The 26,763-nt window shown below is 41.9% G+C and overlaps 2 protein-coding genes and 1 non-coding gene across 4 annotated transcripts; all 3 read right to left on the bottom strand.

Moving 5' to 3' along the window:
- Positions 1-3,964: 3,964 nt before the first annotated feature.
- lrp3 (low density lipoprotein receptor-related protein 3) lies at positions 3,965-13,600 on the bottom strand. 2 transcript variants are annotated; one of them, XM_055060039.1, is made up of 7 exons: positions 13,273-13,600; positions 10,094-10,232; positions 9,791-9,996; positions 8,352-8,968; positions 7,391-7,863; positions 6,510-6,642; positions 3,965-6,422 (listed from the first exon to the last, which is right to left on the bottom strand). In XM_055060039.1, exons 1-7 carry the CDS (start codon positions 13,373-13,375, stop codon positions 5,700-5,702), a joined length of 2,394 nt encoding a protein of 797 aa, XP_054916014.1. In that variant the 5' UTR covers positions 13,376-13,600; the 3' UTR covers positions 3,965-5,699. The 2 variants fall into 2 exon arrangements, with proteins under 2 accessions (XP_054916014.1, XP_054916013.1); XM_055060038.1 differs by having other exon boundaries at positions 10,094-10,250.
- A 967-nt stretch (positions 13,601-14,567) lies between these two features.
- trnat-agu (transfer RNA threonine (anticodon AGU)) lies at positions 14,568-14,641 on the bottom strand. The gene has a single exon. It is a non-coding gene; the product is annotated as a tRNA-Thr (tRNA).
- Positions 14,642-16,054: 1,413 nt separating this feature from the next.
- dnaja2a (DnaJ heat shock protein family (Hsp40) member A2a) lies at positions 16,055-24,044 on the bottom strand. The gene is made up of 9 exons (XM_055060085.1): positions 23,872-24,044; positions 22,542-22,601; positions 20,574-20,803; positions 19,990-20,070; positions 19,768-19,901; positions 19,479-19,675; positions 18,374-18,518; positions 17,608-17,735; positions 16,055-17,163 (listed from the first exon to the last, which is right to left on the bottom strand). The coding sequence occupies exons 1-9, from the start codon at positions 23,947-23,949 to the stop codon at positions 16,975-16,977; spliced, it is 1,242 nt and encodes a 413-aa protein (XP_054916060.1). The 5' UTR covers positions 23,950-24,044; the 3' UTR covers positions 16,055-16,974.
- Positions 24,045-26,763: the final 2,719 nt, after the last annotated feature.

The raw sequence follows: 26,763 nt of genomic DNA on the forward strand, positions 1-26,763 counted from the left end.
CCACGTGACTACTGACGACATTTTCTTCTCCCATTGTTTTCAGCAAAATGTTCATTTTTTGCCTGAAAGATTGAGTTCATGCATCAGCTCTTCAGTACAAAAACAAGCTGTACTGCCTGGGTCTAGAAATGCATAGGTGTATGTCACCTTTTGACCTCTTTTTAGTTTGACTTTGACTGGAACTATCGCCAATATGTGTTCTGGTTTCTCTGCACCATAAGTGGGTGCATCCATTTCCACAAATCCATTCACAACTGACTCTGTCGGTTGTTCCTCTCCCTCTCTTGTTGCCACTTCAGGCCCTGCCTCGTTATTAACACAACTGGGCCTTTTCTTTATGTGTAATACTGTGGGATGGTATTGCGCACAAACCTGACAGCTGGCCTTTTCTTTGCATAAATTACTCATGTGTCCCTTTTTAAGACAGCTAAAACACAATCCTTTAGTTTTCAAGAAATCAATCTTTCCTTGTGAAGTGACTTCCTCATCTTCTTACATTGTTCCATAGTGTGCTCCTCACCATGACAGAAGAGACAAGGTTTGGAAAATGCACACGTCTGGTTTCTGCTGACCTTTTTCTCTGCCTTGGTTTGTGTGTCCTGTGTAGTGGTAATAGTTGCAGCTGTGGTGAATCCCTTTTTGAAGCCACTTTTTCTTTGCAACCTTTCATCCACCTGTCCTTTAACTTGAAGCTTTAAGGTGCTGTCCTTTATGTCACCAAACAGGGGATGTAAAACTTCTTTGGCCTGTTTATTGACAAAATCCACCAGATCGGCAAACTTGACTCTGCGCTTTTCTTTGTCCAAGATTCCACAAGCATGCGATCTCCACCTTTCTCTCAATTTATATGGGAGCTTGGCAATGATGGCACGCATGTTGGCTGTGTTGTCCAACTCCTCCATATACTCTACATCTGCCATTGCATTACGACATCCAGTGAGATATAGTCCGAATGCATGAAGAGCCTCTCCATCGTCAGCCTTGATGGTTGGCCAACCAAGAGCTTTGTTAACGTATGCCACCGATATCTTGTAGGTGTTGCCAAAGTGCTCTTCCAAAAGTCTCTTAGCTTCCTTATACCCACGCGTTGGTTCCATATGAAGACAACTTCTTACCAATTCTCGTGGCTGTCCACTTGTACTGTTCCATGTAGTACAGCCGGTCTTTGTCGCTTTCGGTTTTATCCTCCACCCCATGTTCAAATGCCCGAATGAACAGCCGATACTCTAATGGGTCCCCTTTAAAAACGGAAATGTTCTGAGGGGCAATGCTGCCAACTTCTGCTGCTTTGTTAGCACTTCGACTACATCCTGCAGGGCACTTGGCGTCTGTGCTGGATGAGAGGTAACCACGCGTGTTTGCTGCATGTTTTGGACAACGTTATTGTTCTGAATTTGACCCTCTTGTGTTGGGAAAGGATTATTTGACTGCTGCTGAGCAAACAAATCTTCAGCTCTGTGAGAAGTCACATAGGAGTTCATTCCATCCACTTTGAATGCACGACTGGATGCCTTAGATGAACACTTATATTCTGATAGGATTCATCTTGCCTCATTTGCTGCTAGAGCTGTTTGTATTTCTAGCTCCTCCCTTTCAGCTTTGAGTTTAGCCTCTCTTTCCTCCAGTAAGTGTCTTTGTTTCAAAGATGATGCCTGAACCAACAACTTAGCTCGTTCCAACTCTGCTTTCATTCGTGTGGAAGAGGCAGTCGATGATGCACAAGAACCACGTTCAGAAGAGCTCTTATGACTTCTTTTTGACAAAGATGCATTAGATACGCTGTCGAATGGATCTCCTCGTCATCAGCTCTCTGTGTGTTCTTAGCCTTTCCATCAATCCAAGCCAAAGCTGTCTCTGCAAAAGCCTTGAAAGAATCAGCCTTAGGTTCAAACCAGTTTTCTTGATCCAATTTTAAATCCTCTTCTGACATTTGTTGGAGCAGCTCCTTCACGTTTGTGTTCAAACCACAAAACTCTCCAAACAGTCTATTAAATTCTTTCATTAACTGGTTTGCTTCAGTTAAGCTGATATCATCTTCAGTTTCAATCAGCTGACGCACCTGATTCTGTGCCTGTTAACTTTGCTAACTTGGCTCTTCGTAAACCAATTGCACGCTGCAACTTTTCCTCCATAGCTTTAGGTGTGAGTTTTACTGCTCTAGTTTCCATTGTAGCCACGATATCTTCATTTTCAACGTCCATGACATTAAATATCCAAACAGCAACAGCAGAAAACTCCCTTTCTGATCCGAAAAGCTTGCAGATTGTGTCGAAGAGCACTTAGCATCCACAATGACTCGGCAGTTTTTTTTTTTTGCTGAAATGTTTACACTACTCACTTTTCTTCCAGCTTGATTTTGCTGCTTTAATCCGTCCACAGATGATAATTAATCCACAAAGCAGGTTTTTCAACGAAATGTGATGCCACAAGGTTTCTTTGCTATATCCACTCGCGTGTTTGTAGAGGAAAATAAAAACTTCCACAGCGCTCCGAAATAAGGATGCAAAACAAAAATTTATTCCACAGTTTTGTGAGATATCCTTTACAAGAGCAGTTGTATCTTATCTAACCTTCACAAACAACTACGGTTGAAAAACCGTGTGGCTCTGTAGATAAACTAGCAGCGCCTTTCTTTCTTGTTAACGCTACAGCGTCCACACCTCATTTGCATAAATTGCGAAATGGACACTTAAACTATAAACATACAACTTAAAATAAAACACTCATTGACAACAAAACATTACAAAATTAGCTACATGCAGTACTAATAATTCTTCCTAAACTTAAATAAATTCACTTATTAAATTACATATTAAACAAAATGTTTTAACAATAACTGAATATTACTTCACATTAACTTGGCCTCCACAGACGTTTTCCTTCAGAAAATTGACTGTGAAAAAAATCATGACACACTTTCCAGATTTTCATTTGTAAAACCATTTTCTTCCCACTTCAAAAGCAATTTGTTACTTTGTGTTGGTGTATCATATCAAAGTCAAATACAGTGTTATTGAATGACGCGTGACAAAATGTGAAAATGTTCAGGAGGTATGAATAGGTTGTCAAAGCCTGTGAATCAGGGGCCTCAAACTCCAGGCCTCGAGGGCCCCATGTCCTGCAACTTTTAGATGTGACTCTGCTGCACCTGAACAGAAAAATTAGGTCATTAGCAAGGCTCTGAAAAAAATGATCCAGACAAGGAGGAGATAATTAAGCCGTTTCATTCCAGCATTTTGTATGTGGCACATCTAAAAACTGCAGGCAGTGGCCCTCGAGGACTGGAGTTTGAGGCCCCTGCGTAGCTTGGAACATTCAGCAAGCTGGATAAGACAAAACTAAAAGTTTCATTCATCGACCCACATTAAGCTCCTAACAATGTCTCTTGCTTTCCTGGACAAAGTTAAACCATTCCTTCGTTTTACTGCAAAAATATTGGCGCCATAGTTCAACAGGAAAATAGAAAAACTACATTTCTGTCTATGATTGGTAGAAGCGGCTCCTGCTTTCGAAAAATGGCATTTACAAAACGCGCCAAGACACGAGCAGAAAATGGAAGATAGCCACACAAGTCTCAACCGAAAACTGAAAAATAGTTATTTTCTTTATTGTCTCATTATTGGGAAAAACTTCTTTCATCATTTCCTTGAGCAGTTCCACGAACAGTGAGAAGTTTACGTCAGCTCTGTAGCGTTCATCTCCATTGTCTTCACAATCACTGCAGATACAAGCCAAAGAACATGTAACGTGGCTACGCACATTTACAGGCAACATCCGGGGTCTTTGACCTCTGGGTTCACCCCAAAAACTGATGATGTGGCAAATAAGGAACGTTAAGCAAAAATTGGAGTTGTATCCAAAAACGTGTTGAAAATTCATTTGGCAGCAGAAAAACGCAGGAAAAATCTTTCAAGCTGAAACTGTTTCCTGTTTGTCGATATTTCACAAAATAAGGTGAAACAAGTTTCATTAAAAAATATATTATTAGTGTTACATATATAACATATAAGCCTTCTAGCAAGATTAGCTTAATGCAAAGTTCAAAACCAAGAGGAAACAGCTGCTTAGACTTTTGTTGTTTTTTACCAATTGCTAAATGTGCTAAGCTAACTGCTTCCCTGCTTAAGCCAGGTGGAATGAGGTAAAAACATCTTGAGGAACCTCATTTAATCTTAAATATAAAACCTGAAGCAAGTTGTTAGTCTAACCTAACAAAGAATGAAAACAGAAAAGCAGCAAAATGTATCCCTTCCTCCAATTTTCTAATTTTGCACTAAGCTAACTTGCTAATGTACACTGCACACGTTTAAAAAAAAATGATAAGTTTTGACAGATATTACAACCGCAAGTATCCAATTCAACACACAGACAACAACAAAAAAAAAAGAAAAAAAAAAGAGCAAACCACTTTTCTGTTTCAGGTCTGTATGCTAAGCTAGCTAACTGCCAGCTAACAGCCATTAAACCATAAATGTGATGTGAAGCGTTCATGTTGGCTAACTCAGTTCAAGGAGACCCGAGTATTTTTTTTTAAATATAAAAACCAACTCATTTATTTGTCACACAGTAAAATTTTAACATACTTCTTATGTGTCACATAATTCGGATTAGTCCTGGTATTAGTGCTGGTATCGAGGCAAACCAAGGTTTTTAAAAAGTTTCTGTTTCAAAATCTTCCATCATACCATCAGGACTTTCTCCATTCAAGAAAGCACTGGAGCGACCAGAATTTTCTCTGGTTGCGTCAAGCATAGAGTACAACGCTGCCCTTCCCCCACCTGTTGCTTGCACAATGCCACTGAGCTGGCTTGAAAAGCCTTTGAACTTTCCTCATGCTTACAAGACAGACAAATTTGGCTGAAATATTTTTTTTCCCCAATTATGAAGTGTTCACAAAAAATCCTGCCTTTGAAACTAAAGGGAGTTCCATCCATCACTCATAAAACTACCGTACAGTCGTAACCGGAGGCTAGCTAACCAAACACATATCCTGACTTATTAACCGGCTTGTTATGCAATATTCTCTTCTTAGCTACAACTAAATTCTGAGGCTGTTTCTTCCACATTTTTGCTGAAGATGGTGCGTCACAAAGCAGCAATAAATAAATATCAAACATAAATCAACGTCGTGAGAAATGAGAAACCAGTGGCAGGACTAACCTGGATGTGAGAATGAAACCAACCAGTGATCGATTAAAATAACGGTTCGCCTCTTCAATAAATGAACAGAAGCAATAAATATCTCCACCGTCCATCTTGAACGTGGCAGACTGGGACCAAATGTTAAGAATTATGGTAAAATATCATCTTGTAGGAGAGGGCGGGGAAGAGGTTCGTCGATAGGCCTCAACGGCTCACAGTCGGTAGCGGTGTGTAATGGCTCTGGGCAGCAATGCGAAGCTGTTTTGGCTTGCTCAGGAGAATTGTTTTCTTTATCTGTTGGCCTAAGCAGGTTGATCAGAGTCGCTCCAACCCTCAGTGAGCTCCACAAGGAAATTAACAACACACATTGCTGGTTTTATTCACATCAGGACAGAGTAGTAAGCAGTCAGAATATGGACCGTCACTCAGGTCTCAGACACATTAGAAGGACACTTGATTGGAACATTTTCCAGTTTTCCCCCACTGAAAGCTTTTTATGTTTCATGGCACTTCCCTCCCTGAGTCTTCATCTTCCTCGCTGTGTGGAAGCTGCTGAGTCAGCTTGCTCGCTCTCCGTCCACATCGCTCTTTTCCTCACTTGGCACGTCCACAGAAAAATGGCCGTCAAGTTCCTCTCCTTCCACTGACGGAGGCACGCTCTCAGAGGGTGATGTCACCGCTGAACCCTGAGGATGACGTCGCTCCGACTGCGTCAAGGAGCTGCTCTCCAGCGCGGGAGGCGACATGGGGGAAAACGGCCCCACGGGCGAGTAGCGTTTTAAGGAAACGCCCTTTAGGTTGACTGCGAGTTCCAGAACCAGTTTCTTTGATGGCCGGCGGGGGCAGGGAGGAGCAGCAGCCCCCTGAGGGCCGGCCGGGTCTGACTGGGGAACGCCGCCGACGGGCGATGGGGCCTCCGAGTCGGAACTGTTCACAGAGTGCGGGGACAGCGGTGACGCGGGGCTCTCGGGCGCGCTAGCCTGGAGGTCGACTGCAGCCGAGCACGAGCCTCCATCTTCAGCCACGTCTTGCACTGCAGCTCCTGGCCCCAGGGAGCCCTCCTCCCTCACGGCGTGGTAGCTCTGGAGCCCCAGCGTGACCTGCGCGGGTTCAGCACGGTCCAGCAGGGCGGCGTGGCCCCTGGCTCGACCCGCGGGGCGGAACAGCCGGCTCCACAGTTGGCCGAGGCGCCGGCGGGAGGAGGAAGAGGTGGAGCGGCGGGTGGAGTGACGCCTGATCTGCCTGCGCATCGCCAGCCGCAGGTTCTGGAGCATCGACGCCTGAATGCAGGGGGGAACGGAAATGAAGGTCATGTCTGGTGCTGTGTCACCGTACATTTCCTCGATGCAGAGCCCATATGGCGTTACCTGGGTGGGGTTGTAGGCTGGGAAATCCTCCACCGGGGGGATGAGACCCTGGGCTATCAGCTGGCCGTAGGAAGGGGGGGCTTCCCTCTGAACAAACTCTGCCTCCATGCGAGTCATCTGAGTCTCAAAGGCTCTGCAATTAGAGCAGCAGTGAGAAACGAGACAACCTGTGTTATATTTAATTATTATCATTGTTTATTTCCACCAGCTCCAGTTAAAAGTATTAGACTCAATCAGGTATTCCTGTGTATCACAGCTTCTGCCAAGAAGAAAACATGTTGTACTAAAAAATAAATAAAGACAAAAGCATCAACACTGATGCTATTCCTTGCATCAGTATTCGTTCCCTTTGACCTTTTCCTCACTTTGGTTGATTACGACCACATAGGTCAGCACATGTTTGTTGAAATGTTATGTGTCAAAAAGAAGAGTCAACGAAGAAATGTTTTAACACATTAGATTATCTAATGCATGCATCCAGTGGTGACCTCAGAAAATCAGATAAAAAAAAGTCTTATGCAATGAAGACATAAATTTAAAACCCAATAAACAAATAATTTGAGATCATTTTCAACAAATGTACTGATAACATAATGCAACCCTTCCGAAGATCAATAAACTTTGATTTCTAAAGGACATTTAACACTGGAACTGGAAGACATTTTAAATATCCTAAATAAACAAACAACGACACATAAAATGGACACTGAAATCTGTAAACAAAATGTACCATTCAAAAAAACACAAAGGGCGAGTTGAGACCAAAGCACCAGACAGTGTTTGGTAGAAAACAAACCATCGTGCAAATGGAAATTATTGAGCTACTTTTAACGTATCACGCAATTAATCGATTCACTGCGTAGGATTGCGATATCTCTCACCGGTACTCCCGGTTCCTCAGCGAGTGCAGCTTGAGCGCGCAGCCGAGAGCGATGACCAGCAGCAGGCTGCAGACCAGGCTGCCGATGAGCGCCGCCGTGATCACCTTGCGGGGCACGGCGGCCAGGCAGTCCCGCTCGTCGCTGCCGTCCAGGCAGTCCTCCTGGCCGTCGCAGCGCCACGTCTCGAAGATGCACAGGTTGGTGCCGCAGTGGAAGTTTCCGGGTTGGCAGTCGAAGCAGTTCTTCTCGTCCGAGCCGTCCGGACACCTCTTCTGGTTGTTGCAGCGCTCGGACGCCGCGTAGCACGCGCCTCCGCCTCCCTCGCACGGGAACTCCCCGTCCGGGCACGCGGCGCAGGCCTCCTCGTCGCGGCCCGACGGGCAGTGCCAGTAGCCGTCGCAGCGCTGGTGCTCGGAGTAGCAGCCCTGCTCGCTGCCGCACGGGTGCTCTCCGGGAAAACAGTAACCTTTGACCTTTGAGGCAGAGGAAAGGACACGACGTGGAATAAATGTATAGACTTTGCTTGTCTACGCAGAAACAGGTCGTCATGACAACTGTGGCCCCAGAAAAATGTCCTAGGGGTGATGACACAGATATATATGAATATAACTTTATGTATTTATTCCATAACGTAATAGATTATTATACTGTGGAAGTTATATTTAAAATGCTGAAACATTTACATAAAAGATTTATTAAGAAAGATAATATAAAGTATAAGATTATGACTTGGGAGCATGAGAGATTTAAAAAAATAAAACAACGAAACAAACAAATCTAATTATTTGACTTTTGAGAGAAGGGGTTAGATTATGTATCAAAATCCAAATGTTGTTCATATCAACACGTGACATGCCCATTTTAAACTGTAAAGGGCATGAAATAAATGAATACATTTATTCAGTTGGCCCCCACTGGTTTGTTTTCTACTGTGTCATGGAGCTTAGGAAGGTGGAAGCACCTGGTAGGTGGCGTTAAAGCCTCGCCCCGGGCTGTGAGGCTGCGCCATGTACAGGACACTCATCTGGCCCCGGCTGGACTCCAGCAGCGCCGGCCTCTGGTTGTTGTGATGCGACAGCACCTGCAAGAGATGCTCCGCCCGCTGCAGCAGGCCGTCGTAAACGTGGAGGGAGTCCCCGGGCCCCAGCTGCAGGTCCAGCTGCAGCATGATGGGCTTGGGGTCCTGGGTGTCCAGCAGCCAGGAGCACCTCAGCTCGGTCACGGAGCTCCGGTCGGCGTGGAAGAAGTCCGGCGAGGCAAAGGAGCCATAGAAGTTCCCCAGCCGCTTGCCGCAGGCGGTGTCCGGACAGCGCAGCTCGTCGCTCCCGTCGCGGCAGTCTCGGTCCCCGTTGCAGCGGAGCGCCGCGGGCAGGCAGCGGGTGGTCTGGGCCTCGGTGCACGGCAGGGAGCCCGGGGGGCAGAGGCTGGGGAGGGGCTCGGTGGGAGGCGGGAAGCAGCCGTGTTCATCTGTCGCGTCGCCGCATTCGTCCTGGGCGTTGCACTTCCAGGAGCGAGGAAGACACTTCCCGTTCCCGCACAGGAACTCGTCTGACTGGCAGCTGCTCTGACCGAGGTGACCTGCAGAGTTCAGTTTTATATTTCACCCAAAAGCTAAGGTTTGGCCTCAGCATATGCATCGAACCAGGACCCGGTTTGATGCTATGAAGCTTACCGGAAATTTGCTTACCGTAAACAAACATTCTCCTCCTGAAGAACCAAAACCGACTAAAAACTACAAGCAGATAACTCTAAAACAGAAAATCAACACTGAAGTTGACAACTTCTGATTCTGTTTGGTGGGTGGTTCAGTAGAAAGAAAAAAAATATGGATGGAATCCAAGTAAACGAGAGAAAGCTCAGAGTGTCTGCAAAGTGAGATTTTAATCTGTGGAATTCACAGGAAGCCAGTGAACAGGTCAGTGTGTAAATCAGTGTCAGCATTAGGACTGAAACAATTAATCAGATTAATCGCGATGAATTGCTTACTGAAATAATCGTCGACTAATACAGTAACTGATTAATCCTTAACTTGAGCATAAACACAAAAAAGGCCACTTGAAACCAGAACTCTTGAAGCGGCATTTAGCTTGTTATTTCATTTTTTTTACTCTATTAATCGATTAATCATCAGAATGACTGATAGATTCCTCAAATAATCGCTAGTGGCAGAAAGACACGTCAAAACATTATTTATTTCCTCAGAAAAACATGCAGCGCCGTCCTTCTAGTTTACACTCACTTTTTATCGCATAAAATCCCAATGAAACGCATTCAAGTTTCTGTTGTCATGTCTGACTGTGAAGTGAAATATTTTGTGGAGTATAATGTTTTTTTAATACATTATTATTATTATTATTATTATTTGCAAACCGGAGCGCAGAGAAAGTGTTCCCTTCTCACCTCTGATGTAAGAGAGCCGGAAGCCCTGCGCCTGGCCCGCGCTGTTGCTTCCAGAGTGGAAGTAGAGCCAAACGCGCCCTCTGGTGGAAATAAAAGGAGGGGGCAGCACGGAGCCGCAGAGCCTGGACTCGCCGCTGCGCGTGGGCGTCATCAGCAGCCAGTCCGCCGAGCATCCTCCCGACTCCATGAGGTCAAAGTTACGGAAGCTGGAGCCCAGGACGGATCGTGTCGGTGTTTTGTTTTTTTCTTTTTTTATCTTTTATTTTGCAGGAAGAAAGGAAACATGCGCAGCAGCGACCCTACCTGATGGTGATCACTTCCCCCGGACTCCCCTGGATGTGCCAGCTGCAGTTGAGGCCAGGCGGGTAGTTCAAGGGCCAGGCCGGGCTGTAGAGGACCCCCCTCCGCTCCGTGTGGACCTCCACCTGCTCCGTGCAGGCCGCTGCAACACACCAACACTCTGGACCATAACCATAAGCAGCAAACCATAATATAATACAATACATATCACATGGTGCTTTTTCACTCCCATAAATGCCTTTGAAAATGAATTGTAAAATAGATTTTCTAATGAAGCAAAACGTCCTGCATGTGATCTAATTTGAAATTTAAAATATATGATAAGGATTAATAAAAAAGAGTAGCATAAATATGGGAAAAAAATGCATTTGAAACTGTCCTGATTCAATAATTTTATAGTTTTACATCAAACATTAGGAATAAAAGCCTAAACTATTATTTTTAATTTGCCATTTCTCTGTGACTGCTGCTTTACCCCGTCCATGCTTTACACACCTTTTTTTAAAAAAAAGATCTATATTTTTGTTGAAACACATTTTAGTCGCTGTAAACACCTAAACACCTGCATTTTATGATTTAATATAACATACAAGCCAAAGTCTGACCAAAATAAACAGAATTTTCTTTTAAACGTAATCCAGTAAATAGATTTACATTTTAAGCAAACTCACCGAAGAAAATAATTTCTGTGACACTAATGTGCTCAGACGTGCCTACAAATATTTGCAACTAAACATTTTGACATTTTAAAAACCAACATGATCTTACATAATTTGGGGACTGCTGATTAAACGCAGCAAAAAAAAAAAAAAGTATTTTTGTTCTAGTTTCTAGTGCAAACATCTCAGTACACTTTAAATAAGACAAAACTGATTTACATGAAACTTTTCAGCAGGACAAAGCAGCTTGTTTTAAATCATATCTTAATTTTGATGTAAAAAAATAAATCACTGGCAGATTATTTCTCCTGTAGCAGAAAAAACGTCTTGCAAGTGGAATAATATGCAAAATTTTTAATCACTATTAAAGGATTGTTGACTTGAAACCAGTTAGTTTCAAGATATTCACACCAGAAGCAAAACCAAAAACACTTTGGTAAGATTGTTGTTATGGTTTTAGTCTCTTGCAGTGACTGTAGACCCAAAGAGATCCAGATGGAGCTTAAGCGGCAACCAAGGCAACGGCATCTCTGTCGCCGAGCAACGGCGCCGCCAGAGTGAGGCGCTGAGCGTCAGCAGCCGCACTCTGGGATCCCGATGCTCCTGCAGCAAACAAGACGCCTCAGGATCCACCCTGAAAACCTCCCTCCATCAGGTCTTCAAGGTCAGGGTTAGGGTGATGACCCACCACTTTAAAGTCAACTTCTGTTTTTCTTCAAAATAAGAGCGAAACGTCTGGAGCGGCACGTAGAGCTGATGTTGGCCGATCTGAAAACTCATCCTGCTAAAAGCTCGAGATGTTGATCGGAGAATATTTATGTCTGTGATAAAAGACACCCAGAGACGGACTGGGTTCTGCTGAGGGTGTGTGAGCTTGTTTTTAAAGCCTTTCACACTTGATCAGCAGCAGAGTGAAGCAAGAGGAGTGTGTGTGTGTGTGTGTGTGGTGTCATTAAAAGCAAGTGATGGATATCGACTAACATGACGTCTTTGGCCGCGGACCCAGCAGGGCTGCAGAATGTTTCTGCTCCCTCTGTCAGCTTCAGCAGCAAACGCCTCACACTGACCAACCGACCTGCAGAGCGGCGGAAGGAGGAGGATTTGGAGCTCGCTTTGCAACGGCGTAGTCAAAGTCCGGACCGGAAGCAGGAATGAAAAAAATAAATAAAAACTTTGTGGTGATAAAATTCTAATATTCTTCATAACCTAAAAGTATCACACATTTCTTTTTTACGCATTTTGGCCTTGAAGTACAGTTTGTTGCTTGCAAACAGTTTATCTTTTTTAATCTTTTTTGATCATAGTTACGAATGCATTTATTTACATTCGTAACTATGTTTGTTTCCTAAGTGGAGAGCCCTACGGTGGAGGTGTTTTTATTTTTAATAATCCAGTCACACTTTTTCCCCCAACGCAGCGTGAGCACACAGTCATAACCAGCACACATTTAGTGGAGTTTGGTGACATCGAGCCACTCCAAAAAACCGGAGAATCGGCTTAAACCTGGATTTAAATCACAACATGGTCATGTCAGGGTCAGGGTCGGGATAAAAGTGAGCCCAACAACCCAAAACAACTACACTAGCTGTGAGGCATAGTGGTGGCTGCATTATGCTCAGGGTCAGGCCGGTTTTGGGTTTGATGAAGCAGGCTGATTACTGGCCAGCCGCAGATTCCAACTTCGCGATTCTGTTGCTACATTTAGTGACTTTTCAGACAAGAACAACAAGATAAAACCCTCAGCAAAAATCGGCCTTTTAAGAAAAAGGTCCGGTTGGTGCAGCCCGACTCTATTGAAACTTTAACTGTGCTTTAAAAAAATAAAAAAATAGATCTGAACTTGTGCCGCCAACTCTAGTTTCCAGCAATTCCAACTGTGTCTTCTCAATTCAGTTTAAATCATCATTAAAGTCCCATAAATGAAGGCGATGATGATGATGATGATGATGATGATGATGATGATGATGATGATGATGATGATGATGATGATGATGATGATGAGTGTCTGCATTCGTCTGTCTGCATTTGGGAAGGTGTGCGAATCACTTGTCTCAGTGTCACACACAGACCTCTAAAGAGCATGTGTTGCAGCTTCAGCATCAACTCTATTGTCAATCCATTAAGGTGCAGAGACACAGAGAGGAGGAGGAGGAGGAGGAGGAAGAGCGGGGCTGCAGAGAGAGGCAGTGATGTAATGCTGATAGCAGCATCACATTTGTGAAAGAGCATCCATGTTTCTACACTCGCCCTGATCATTTAGCCACCACAGATCAATGCTCTGAGCAGGATGACTGACACGCTGCTTCCTCCTCCAGATCACAACATGAAAACCTCTGAAGGCTCAGCAGGAACAATGCTGCCCCGGGTTTATTCGGGTTTATTCGGGTGTGATTAGTGAGAAACACATCAGAAGCGATTAAAAGCTAAAACTCAGGTTCATTGAATGTGAGGAACACAGGTATAAAAACATGGGTTCTGCGCTGATGGATGGAGGGATGGATGGAGGGATTGTTGTTTTCTCACCTGCACAGAGCGGGGCGCAGCGGCACCACAGCAGTCCGATCAGCGGCAGCAGCAGCAGCGGCGGCGGCGGCGGAGGCGGGGGCGGCGGCTGTTTCGGCCCCATGGTCCGCTCAGGATCCGGGGCTCCGCATCTGGGACGCAGCGAGGCTCCAGCATCTGCTGTCAGCTCCGACACGCCGCCGGCGGCTCCGCGCAGGAAACGTGCATTGTGTCCTTTGCAGTCGGAGCAAAGCAGGCAGACGGCGTAAGACACGCGGCTTCCGGTTTGACTCTTCAAAATAAAAGCAACACTGGAGGGGAGGGAATATATTTCAACTTTTCAAATTAAGAGGCTGGATCATGGTGTTCTAACGCTGACGCTTTATTACTTTTTTTTATTTTAATGTAACTTCATCATACCTTGTTAAACTTTCCACATTTGTTCACTTTCCTTTATTTTATTTTATTTTTATTTATGTTTTTTTGTTGCAATTTTCGATAAATCATAATTTTCACAATGGTGTAAACAGCTGTTATTTTAAATTTTTATTTTTCTCCTTTTTTAGCTTTACATCATGGTGTAAAAAAAGTACTTTAAAGTTTGTTGTAAAATGACAAACGTGTGAGAGATGAATGTTAATACTTTTGCAAGGTCACTGTATCAATGCTGTATAAATGCATTGTTTTTATGTGATCGTTTATTGTAAATAACCAGTTCACAAATAAATAGTGTACTTCTTTTTTTTAAAAAAGCAACAGGGTATTAACATTCTGAAAATGAATTCATGCTCATTTAAATCGAGTGAAATCTGATTGCTTTTTTAACAGCATAAAATTTCAAACATATAATTAAATATAAATACTTATTCAGATATAGGCCTACTAAAATGCACTTACTCTTTGTCTGATTAAGGGCGGATTCATGTTGACAGTTTTGGCCCTCTCTACTTCCCCTACTGGTGTTTAAAGGTTACTGCATGTAGTGTTTTAGTCCTCCAGAAGATGGCGATGTTTGCCACTCCCTTTTAAAAGCAGCCAAGCCTGGTTCAGCACAAAACCGATCACAATTTTCCTTCGCAAATCAGCACGTTATCCACACACCGGACGCCTGAGCCGCAGACGCTCAAACCTGCTGATTCTGCCTTCCGCACAAAAAGTAGTAGAAATCTTTTATACAAGATGTGCAAGGCACATTTCTTGGATTATCTTTCTGCAAAATATTCAAACTATGGTTCTTCTGAAATAGATTTGAATTATTTCGGCATTTTTGTTTTATATTTTTAAAGGACGTAGAAAGATAAGATAATTAGGACAAAAGGCACCGCTGGGATTCGAACCCAGGATCTCCTGTTTACTAGACAGGCGCTTTAACCAACTAAGCCACGGCGCCGCTGATGTCACCATGGGAAACAGCGTTTATAACTATTGGAAATGTAAAAGTACTGCTCTGTTCATAATCAGTAATGTGAGTTTGTCTTATATTAGACATAGCCACTTGCTTTTGAAATTACATTTTCCTCGGCAAGTAGTTAGTAACCATGGACTGCAATCAAGGCTGCAGATGTAGAGCAGGGGAATCCAGTGTGCCAGATGAACTTTTAGGGCAATATTTTGTGAACAGATGAAGTTTTAAAAAACAGATTCCCATTTATTAAAGTTCTTGCATTTGTATTAATTTTGGAGCAACTAGAATCACAATTATTTACCTACTTTTACTTAAAAGCAAATCTCATAGCAAAAATAAGAATATAAACTCACAACATGTAGCAACTGTGTCTTATACTAATGTAATGATTGTAATGATTGTTTTGCATAAAAATCAGACTATTTCAATTGAAATAAAATTGTCATTTTTCGTCAAGTTTATTACTGAGCAGATGACACAAAAAAGCCACAAAGGTTTGTTTTAAAAATGTCATTAAAAAAAATACATATATGAACAGTTGTTGTGGCCAAATCATGTGATTTCAACTTAACGGTTTTGACCATGACAGCAAAACATTTGGACCCGGCTTGAAGTATGGAGACAGACTGTGAGGAATTATGTCATCAGCTCCAATGTTTTATCAAGTCCAGTCAGAACCGTGTCCATCTGGACACTTTGGATCAATCACTCCATGCTTCCTTCTGCTGATGAACTTCATGGCGATTATCTCTTTTTTTTGTTGTTGTTTTTTTTAAATCAAGGCTTAAAAACAACCAACAAACTCAGCTCACTTATAAACACCTACATATTTCCAGCAGGCTGATTTGTCTGTATTCAGATTTTTTGCAGTTGTTATTGGTCATAACGATTTGTGTTAATCTTGTTCAAAATGAAGAGTCCAATGGAAATTCATCACTAGGCGAGTTTCCACTAGAAACGTGCTCAACACCTTAAAATTCCACTAAACCGTGATGACCTTCAACTACTTCCCGTCTTCTTCTTCACGGTTTGCGTCTGATCATGTGACTCGTGTTATGTGAAAAAACATAAAACAAAAAACCGCAAAACATTTATCAAAAAACTTGTTTTTTTCACATTTGCTGTGTTCCCGTTAACTTCACACTCAGATTCATCACTCAGTAATCAATATTAATTTATAATTGTGTAAGGAATCCATGAGGATTCATTGAAATGAATCGATTCAGTGATGTTGGTGTGGATACTCCAGAGACTCATACATCTGCTTTAATGCTCCAGAAATTATAATAGACAAGAATTGAGTTCAAAGAGTAAAGAATGATTAAAGAAATAAATCTTTGACGAGCTGCAAAGAACGTCATCTTATTTTTCAAAAAACAATGACGAATGGCACCATAGTTTGTATTTCAACAGTTTATTCAACAACTTCATAGACATTTCTTAAGAAGACTGCTGCTTTATTTTGTTTGGTAAGTGCAAGAACCAAAGCTTTTTACATGCAAATGGTCTCAGCACAGAAACAGACAATAGCTTGTTTTATTCTTCCCCGTTTCACTGATGATTTTTATTTTTTTATTTTTCTTAAAAATCACAGCTCAAACTGTGGTGGCTGATGAAGCTTACCAACAACCACCGCAATGATATACACAACCAAATTTCTCATTGAATTAAAATGTAAAAAGAAAGAAAACATAAAAATCCTACAAACGAAAACAACAAGGTAAAAATCAGAAACAAAGTTCTACAAATGTCGCCAAGTGGATGAGTCTGTGAATCAATGAGAAATAATCTTTATGTCACACTGCTCAGCTGCTTTTTGTCTGTGTGGACATTGGTTAGTTCTTAAATTAATGTAAATACTATGAAACAAAATAATATATATGTATATATATATATGCAAGTCACAAACTCTGCAACTGAGAAGCGTTTTGTTTCTTCTTTCCTCCCATCAGATGAGAGGATCTGACTTGAACAGAGGAGGAAGAGGACAGGAAGGGGAAGTGAGCGGGGGACAAACTTATTTCCACAAATCTTCGTTCATATCTAGGTGCGGTGTGATATTCAGAGTTCCTCAGACAAAGATCGGACGATTTGAGCTCTGGGGAGAGTGATGTTAGGGAACAGTTACAAGGTGCAGCCGTGTTCTGGATCTGTGTCTGTGGGAACTGCCTGGACGTTTCTTGGCTCCTTGTTTACTCTGCAACTTGCAGAACGGGGGTGTTTGGGGTTTTATGCATATGTATATATATGGAGAGAGAGAGACTTCTTTTTTATATATATATATGTATTGTGTGTATGTCTGAGAAGCCGGATGGAGATTACTGGTGGGCACATTGCACGCCCTGCCCGTGGTGGCCGCTCTCGTCATCAGAGCTGTCGTTGTACGCCTCCCTGCGGCCGCCGGACGACGAGCCCTGGCTGGCGTCGTAGTCCTGCAGGTCCACCTCCTCCATTTCCCCGGTGATGATGGGGGGCTCCGACCGCGACGGCAGCATGTCCTCCAGCTCCTGTGATGAGGAAAACGGGCGGTAAATACAGAGAGAATAGATGAGCAGAGCAGGACTGTTTATTCAATATACAACAGCTGGGAGACAGCTTGGTGCTCCACTGCCACCTTGTGGTGGTCCTTCATTAGGACACCTTACAGAACAAGACTTACTAAAAGGACAGTTACAGGAACTATTACGTGTCATAATTCAGCAATTATTACTCAGTTATTTCCAGCTTATTGTGTTGACAGTAACAACTATCATTGTGGCCCAAAAAGACTAAAATAAACTAAGTCAGAAATTAATATTTTCTATCAGAACTAATATTTGGATAAGTTTTGTTCAGCTGTTGATTCGTGTCGGAGAAATAAAGGAGCTGTAAAAGAAAATGAGACGAGGCTTTTCTAAAACTAAAAAAATTAAAAAGCAGAGATGACGCGTTAACAGAGGTTCTTGTCCTACCACCAGCTTCTCTGGGCTGATCCAGTTGTTTTCAGGAAACTGGACATCAAACTTGATGAACAAATCTCCTTTCTCAAACGGGTTTCGGTACTGTGGCATGCCCTCTCCCCGCACCACCCTGACCGAGCCTGGAAACAACAAGATTGATAATATTAGCCACACCGCCCAGGAAATGCATGCTGCTCCTCCGAAGGGCCACTAGTAATAGGTGTTGGGGCAACAGTGGAGAGGAAAACTAAAGGAAGAGAAAACTTCTGCCAAAGAAGTCAGAAATTTTAGATTCATCTCAGACATTTTATAGAAAAAAATCAAATAAATGATGTCCAAGTTTCAAAAGTTTAAAATTTGCCAGAAAAACAAACAAACTGAAATCTCAGAAATTCAAAAAAAGAAAAAAAATGTTGACTTTCGAAACTCAAATCTTCCAAAAGTTGAAAACTTGACCTTTGAAATCTCAGTAATGTTCTTGTTTTTGGAAGAATTTCTTTTTGATTAATCTCAAAATTTCACTTTTCTTTTCTAGAAAACTGTTGACTTTTGAAAGTCAGAAATGTTCAAGTTTTTGGCAGAAATTTACTCTGTTTTTAATCTACAATGGCTCTAATACACTAATGGCAGAATTACTGAAAACGATGATACGTTATTACAAGACGATGCAACTCATGTCTTCACTTATAACTGCTTTGTTTGAAGCAACATTTAGTCCTTCAACACAGCATCAAACATTTCAAACACAACTAGAGAACCAGAGAAGAAGAAATCTGACCTGGTTCAATGACTTTCCCTGCAGGATACTTGACAACAATCTGTCTCCCGTCTAAATGCTTCAGCATGAACTGGAAGCCGCACAGCGCCTCCACCAGGCCGATCTTATGGGTCATATAGAGGTCGTTTCCTTCTCGCCTGAACGTCTAAAATGGAGAGAAGATGGAGATGATGTGAAGACCACAGAGACCAGTTCTGATCTGGACTGGTTCCCTGTGACAGTGGTAGGAAACGTGTTCAACTTGTTCAAGGGGGAACAAGCTTTAGATCCAAACTTCTCATAAATGACAGAATATGGACAATTATTAAGATTTACATGTGAAAATAAAGTTTATGGATATTATTTGCCATCTCTTTTGTTTTTAAGGAACTGATGGACCAAAACATTAGCTGCTCGTTGGAATCTACTAATTTTTAGCCTTTTAAAACAGGAGGAAATAACATTTCTTTTACATTCTAAAGGCTGCAGGGAAGTGAGAGAGAGCAGCACTTGCAGCCTAGCCTGGGTTTAAGATTTTTTGGCAATTCAAGTTAAAGACTTACACCCCCTACCCCAAAAATAATAATAATAATAAAACAAAAAGCCACAATGGTGCAGTGCTTGTTTTGCTATCAGCTACACTGATTTCTAGTAGAAGATGGTAAAAGATATATTTTGTAATTATCTCATCTTTGCTTTAAAATGTAAGCAAATCTATGATATAAAAAAACTAGTCAAACACAGTGACAGCGCCCTGCTCATAGTAAGACTTGTTTGATCATGATAGGAAGGAAAGAAAATGAAGGTTCTTAAAAATAGTGTCTTTTTTTGGCTATTGGAAATCAGCATCAGCAGCTTGAAACATCAAAAACCAGAGGTTGCAAACTGATTTCTGGCTGGTGCGTCTATATGAATGATAGAATATGCATTTATGTACCTTTATATGCATCTTCTTTAGAAGACACATTAAAAACTATGTGTGCCAGAGCATCAGCCATGTTTTTAAACCAACACACTTCCAGAGAAACGGCCATATGATCAAGTTTTTAGACGAATGATTTGAAGCTCAACATAAACAAAAATCTTACAGAATAATAATATTACTTGAAGAAGTGGAGGGTTTTACCTCGTGGTCCTTTTCCTGTAGAACCAGAACTATGTCTCCAGGCTCCACCCCCGGCGCCTGGTCGGCTTCCCCTCCAAAGGTGATTTTCTGCCCGTGCCTCATGCCTTTGTCTACGTGGACCTCCAGGATTTTCACCTCCTTCACCACTTTCTTGCCTTCACATTTTTTACAGCGGTCTTTCTCGCTGATGACTTCACCTGGAGCGGATCAAACACACAGAACCAACTGTTACAGCGGCTCTGAGACGCTCGCTGGAACGCAGAAACTCACACGCCGCCGTGGTCCTCACCTTCTCCGTTACAATCGGTACACACAGACTGCATCTGTTGGACCATGCCTGGAGCCAGCTGTCTGATCATGATGCGCATGCCCCGCCCCCTGCAGGCCGTGCATTTCTGTACAGCGCCCGTCTTGCCTCCTTGTCTGAATCGATGAAAGAAGAAACATAACAACGGCTCAGCAGACGGCAACGAGAAAACGGCAAACAGAGGAGGAATAATATACAACTTACCCGTTACAGGAACTACACAGTACATTCTTGCTGAGTTGTAGTTTTGTTGTTTTCCCATTGTAAAGGTCATCCAGTGAGACCCTGAAGAAAACATGAGACACTCGCTGAGCTTACATGACAAATGAAGAAAATTTAGTCAATATTCCACTAATGTCGAAAGAAAAAAGAAATTTGATCGCTGTGTTTCCATTAAATTACAAACTAAATTAAAGTTACAACTGAACAGGTTTATTCACTTAAGTCATTCAAAAACATGTCATCCTCCAACTACGTCCGGTCGTCATCTTCTTCCTGGTTTGCGCCAATGGCAACATCTGGTTGTTGATCATGATCACGCGAAGAAAAGTGCATCCATTGCAGTTTTACGAAACAAACCAATTTTGACTCGACTGAAAAACACTCACCTTATCTTAGTGGCAAAACTTTGGAATCAAATAGAAAGGTTTTATTTTCAACTGCTGTCTTTCCATTAAGCTCATTTATTACCAAACATCAAATTGCAAAATTAAATGGTCAATGAAAACACAGCTAACTAGCAACCTGGCTGTAGATGTCACAGGACCACCGAGGGACATGTCACCTACTTAAGCGGATGGACCATGTCCTCGCCTCTCCTCCGACCGCCGTTTCTGGAGCGCCCCGCCTGTCCGCCCATGAAGCCAAAGAGCCCGCCGCCGAAGATGTGGGAGAAGATGTCGTCCATCCCGGGGCCGCCCCCGCCTCCTTCCCGCAACCCCTGCTCTCCATACCGGTCGTACAGTTCCTTCTTCTCAGGGTTAGTGAGCACATCATAGGCAAAGCTGATTTCTTTAAACTGGACAAAGAGAGAGAGAGAAAAAGGACTTTGGCACAAAAAAGAGGTTTGATGTAATCCAAAGAAAGGGACTGAAGCTGTTACTAAAAACATAACAGGATGGGATCAGCACCTCTACATTCTCTATAACAGATAAAAGAACTAACAGCAGAACATTTTTGAATTCAGAAAGCTACCAGGATGAAGTTAATGCTTGGACTACATCATCGAAATTACATTAGTTACTCTAGAACCATCATCTTTGAGCAAATTTGAATAATTATTTTTTTCTGTCAAATCATCTAAATGATGATGAGGGCAAACAGAGGTTAACAGAGCTTCCCGTGTTCTGTGGAAGAACAGCAAACAGCAGCTCCATTACATCTATCAATTCCAGACAGACTTTATTATCATAACAGCTTAAATCAAAGTCTGAAGTTATTTTTGGCGTTTTATTCAGAATTAATCAATAAATCAATACAACTTGGGTTCAAACAGAACATCTGCTGCAGCCACGTTTCACAGATCTTTACTGGTGTATTTTAAGGCTGGCGGGCCACCAGGCTTTACTTAATCTCTCACCAGGCTGAGCATATTTTGTTTATATACATTATAGGGGTTTTTATACTTCAGTAACACATAGCAAGTTAAAGAGTGTCTTTGGTGAAATTGTTGGAAGCAAAATGGCAACATAGTATGGGAGAGTGAGGTCAGGAGTCTCTATATATTCTCCTGAACTCCATAACCACTGCCCGTCTTCACCAGGTCACTGGCCAACAACTTCAGCAAATATAATAAGTCACGGATAAAGGATCAAAAAACTTTAACTAGGATGAAACAATTGGACAATAAACAAATGAGTACTGCTTATTTTAATGTGCTTTTTTTTTACGTTTGCCTTTTTTAAGACTTTATAGTTGGTGCTTATGTATAAGTAAACAAGTAATGCAAATGTAACATTAACTCAAGGTAAATTTGTTTTCTATTTAATGAGCTTCACTAATATTTGTGTTTCCTATAAGAGAAGTTGAAGTTTTTATACAGTAAAACTTAAGCATTTTGGGGGATTTTTGTAATAGACCAACAAATAATAGTCAACTGATGTTAAGTATTGTGAATTTGACAGGAAATTTCAAAATTTTCTACAATAACATCTCCAAGAATTAAAGTACCGTAGAAGTTTTTTGAGCCTAGAAAAAATTTGGAGAGTTTCACAAGGAGTGAACTGAGGCTGCAGTTGGAGCAGCTAGAGCCATAAAGTCGCTTCAGCCACATGGACTATAAATGTAAACCATGTGTAAAGCCACTTCTTAACCAGAAACGACAAAAGTGTCTAATGAGAAACCTCTGCTTCTAATACACCTCAGCAAAGTCAGACGAACTGCCACGCTAAAGTGATGCAATAATTTATGCGAAAGGAGCCTCAACTAAGTACTTGGTGCACAGAAATCAATAAACTTTCCTAAAATCTGTCATTTCTGTTTGACATGTCTTTTTTTTTTAATGAGCTCTTGTGGTGTAATAATTTCTAGTTGAGGTTTCCGTTCTCTGTAAGCCACAACAATCACCCATGCAAGTAAAAAAAAAAATTAAAAAAGGCTGACATTATTTCTTTCCATAAGTAATGAATCTAAGCAATAAACGGGTTTCACTCTCTGAAATGAGAGACAAATAATATTCAACCTTTGGACCACTGTGTTTCTATATCGGCACATTTTGTCCCCCACAGTAATGCAGGAGGCCAGCACCAAATGTTTACCTTGTCCCCAGCGTTAGGATTCTTGTCAGGGTGATACTCTTTGGCCAGTTTCCGGTATGCCTGGAAAGACAGATGGAGAAGTTGCTTGTGTAATTTTTTTCCCCGTGTGTGACCTGGAACCTCCCGTGAGAGGAACACCTGAAAGGAGCTCACTCAGTTTACGCAATCACACGTGCCTGCGTAAAGAAACCAAAATGTTCCAACCGGCAAACGGACCCCATAACCTAACCCTCAGACACTGGACTCTAAGAACACAATTATCCACTTCTGGAGCAGATAAGGACGCTCCATTCTGCTGTTCGGCTTTTATTTACTTAGCTGTACGTACAAATCGACGTTTAGCATGAAACGGAACCCTCAAAATGTCTGACAACTTTACTGCTAACGAAAACCAGAATTGGCTAATTAGCATTCCTTGCTAACACTCAAAACACAGCAGCACTGTACGGGCAGCAGTTTTTATTTATTGTATTTTTTTATTAAACATACAAAAATACCCTCGGACGTCATGTTTAAGAAGGCAACGGCAAAACTTGGCACAATACGGAGAATAATTAAATATCAAAAACCGGAAACAAACGACTTCGTCATAGCCATGCTAGTTAGCTTCCCTACAGAAAACGCAAAGCAGCATGACATGAGAAATGACGCCATCGAATCGGGACTTTGTAAGACATTAGAATAAATATCCCTAAATATTCACTAAAAAGCGGACTCAGCGGTGGGTCAGTTGATTAAGAAACGCAGTTATTGGGCTATAAGCTGCGGTTCCTTTAGCTAGAGCAAAAACTAACAGCGAAGCTAATCGGAACTCATCCCCAAGTTTTTTTAATATTATATACCCAATATCAATTGAACCTAACTTTGTGCAGTATTCATTGGCATACCATAAGATGGAATAAAATAATGTGTTCATTACAGTCCTTTGACAAACGAAGCTAAGTAAAACGCCACCGAGATTTAAGCTAAAGCTAACTTGAGGTCAACAGTTACATCAGTGCAAGAAACGCTAAACTTTACATATTACCGTTTTGGATTTAATGTGTAAAATTTCTAACGTATACAAAATAAACCGCATAAAAGTGGCTACATTGTGACCGACCTCTCCAGAATGTAAAGAATCTGTAATAATTAAAGGTTACAGTGGCATCGTCACATGAACTTTCAGGCCATTTAAAATGCTAGCACCTTTAGCATGCTAGGCTACCTCACAGCCAGCATTAGCTTAGCAAATCATTTCCTGGTTCGAGAAACGTGACGTTTTTTTCTAGAACTCTCATCTCTAACTGTTTCTTTTCAGGTTGTTATATTTTCTTTTCTACTAAGTTACCTTCTTGAGCTCATTTTCAGTTGCGGACGGAGACACTCCAAGAATGTCGTAGAGTCTTGTGTCGGCAACATTGGCCATGGTGTTGCTGGGGATGTTGCTTCTACAAGGAGGAGGATGGACAAAGAGAAGGAGCCGGTGGAAAATGTTTTGCTCGTCTTCTTCCTCAGTTTCCGGGATGTTAGAGTCTCTTCGTACGCACTGTAGCCCCCTCCTGGCCAGTTTGCAGCTTGACAGCGGAATTTTTGAGCCGTTATCAGTCCGACTATAATCCAGCCTCACTGAGGGTTATGAGATATGGATCATCACCAAAGGACACAATCCTACATGGCACAACTAATCTTCCCTGTAGGGTCACTGCAAAAAAAGGAAAAAAAAGTAGACAAGATGATTTTTCTTTTTACTGTATAAGCAACTCATTGAATAATTTCAACACTTTTTTTTCTAAAACCAAAGCATTTATCTAAATGCTGTATTCTTTTTGTTTTGTTTTCAGAATCAGCTTTATTCACTAAGCTTATAAACACAGACAAGAAGTTTGACTTTTCAGTTTTAAAAGTCTCCAAAGAAGGTGGGTGGAGAAAAATCCTGTTCATGCTGACTAATAAACAAAGACTACATTGAAGAACATTTTCAGAACACTTACCCTTATCAGCCTGTAGAATTACCTCGAAGTACTTTATATTGGCTCATACAGTTATAGGGCTGTCAATGGAAAATAACCATGCTTGTGCAACTCCACAGTTAAGAGAAATTTACAGATTTAAATTAGTCTATCATTCATGTTAGACGACTACGCAGGTAGATCCAACACATCTGAGATTCAAATTCAGGAATGGTGGTATACACCAAACAAAACTTGGCAAAATACTCCCCTCAGTAAAAATCAGTGGCTTCCCTGTAATCCTGAGGGAATTTTTTTCTTTTTTCTTCAAATAATTTCTCTGGACTTTCAATTTAAAATGTTTTTTAAATAAGTCTTTTTTTTTCTTCTTTTTTTTTAAATAGAAAAAAAGCTTCAACAAGTTTGAATGCTCAGTGAAACTATGTGCAAATTACAGAAACTGGACTTCAGCTCAAATTCTACAAGCTTGCTTCCTCATTATTAAAATTCATGACTGTATAAGTTAGAAAGAGACTGAACAGATATGGCCAGGAAGAGCTACCAGTAGAGAAACTAAATTTTTAAAACATGCCAAAAATCAGCATGCCCCAATGTGTCTTACCAGCCCCCTCGCAACTACACCTGCTGATCCGCAGGAGCCACCCCAACAAAACCTGACTCCAAGAAAGTGTACTGGTCAAGTATCGTTAGGATCAATGAGTTGCTCTTAGGCAGAGTAGTTTAAGTATTGGTGTCTTGTTCACTAGTAATTGTAAGACAGAGTGATCGAACAGATTGGAACTTCGGTGGCAGCACTGCAGTTGCTGCTCTGGTCTGTCATGGTGCAGAAAGAACTCAACCAAAGAGCGACTACAATCCAGCCGTCACTAAGGGTTATGAGATGTGGATCATCACCAAACAATACAATCCTACACGGCACAACTGATCTGCCCTGTAGGATCTCTGGAGTTTGGGGCAGGGTGAGAATATTTCTTCTTCGCCTTGAAAGAAGACAGCTGAGGTTGTTCAGGATGGGTGCTGCACTTGGAAGGATGTTCCAATCCAAACACGTACCCCTGCGACCAGGCACTAGAGTGGACCTAGAATTTGCCAAGGAACAAAACATCTTTTCTGGATCGGTAATGGGAAACTGATGTATCTCACTCCTAGATCTTTTACCTGTGGATGGATGAATTAAAACATTAAAGCATACCAGTCATATACTTACCAACAAAGAACATGGCCGCTTATGTCACTCAATTTGCTAAAGAATGTGAGTTTTGACAAGATGAAGCAAACCTTCTAGTTTGAACAGGTTTTATAAGTGCAAGGCCACAGGTTCCCTAAAGACAGGATTTCTCAAATCAAGCTCTGTCCAATCTTTTAGTGGAAACACTGTTTTAGAAATCTACTTCTTGTCCACCTGGTGGGAGTTTAAGCTCTTGTGAGCTTTTATCCAGAGATGAGCAGCAGTCTGCCTCCTGGTGGTGCTGTCGTACCATCACAGTCTGGATTTGATGCAATGTAGGGGGTTTTTTGTGTGTCACTGGTCGAGAAATCCTTTGGGAATGAAAAAAACAAAACACTCACAAGAGTGGCATCTTGAATACAGTTGAGCCATTTTTGTATTATTTAAACCATTGTTGTATGGTTTAAACTTCTAGTTGAACGACAGCTCGTCCAACTAGAAGTTAAGTTATCTTGTTAGAGATGTTCATATGTTTATTATTATTGACACTTTAAAAATGCTGCTGCTTACAAATATCCACCATTCACGGATATAATGACAGTTATTATGAAACACTTGGAAACGTCTGAGAGGCAGAAGACCGCATCATCAGGGTCAAACACACAGCGGCCATATTTGAAGGTCACGTTTTTTTTGGTTAAAAAACAAAAAGGACGCCCCGAGGTTCGGCAGGGATAAATTTGTCTTGACAGCACGGGGAAGGGGTGAGGCGAATGTGAGCGTGGAGGAGAGACAAAAGTAGAGAAATACTGCGAGGATTCATTCACACGTGTGACAGTCAGGAGGATGTGAGCTATCTCAATTTATTTTGTTCATGAGTGGAACTTGGAATTCGTCAGCCTTGAATCCTGCGCATTCAACCAGGTTCAAACAATTCAGAGAATAAATTATCCCTGGAGCACCTTAGTATGTTAATATCCACTGCAGCAAAGCGGGAGGTGGATGGGGGACGGGGGGGGGGACCCAAAACAAGAAAAAAACACTTGGCGTAGGCTGGTTTTTGGTTGTCACAGTGTGTATCTTACCTTGATGAGACATTTCC

The sequence above is a fragment of the Poeciliopsis prolifica genome, unplaced genomic scaffold (genome assembly GCF_027474105.1).
Source record: "Poeciliopsis prolifica strain line A6 unplaced genomic scaffold, Auburn_PproV2 SCAFFOLD057, whole genome shotgun sequence".
Lineage (NCBI taxonomy): Eukaryota > Metazoa > Chordata > Actinopteri > Cyprinodontiformes > Poeciliidae > Poeciliopsis > Poeciliopsis prolifica.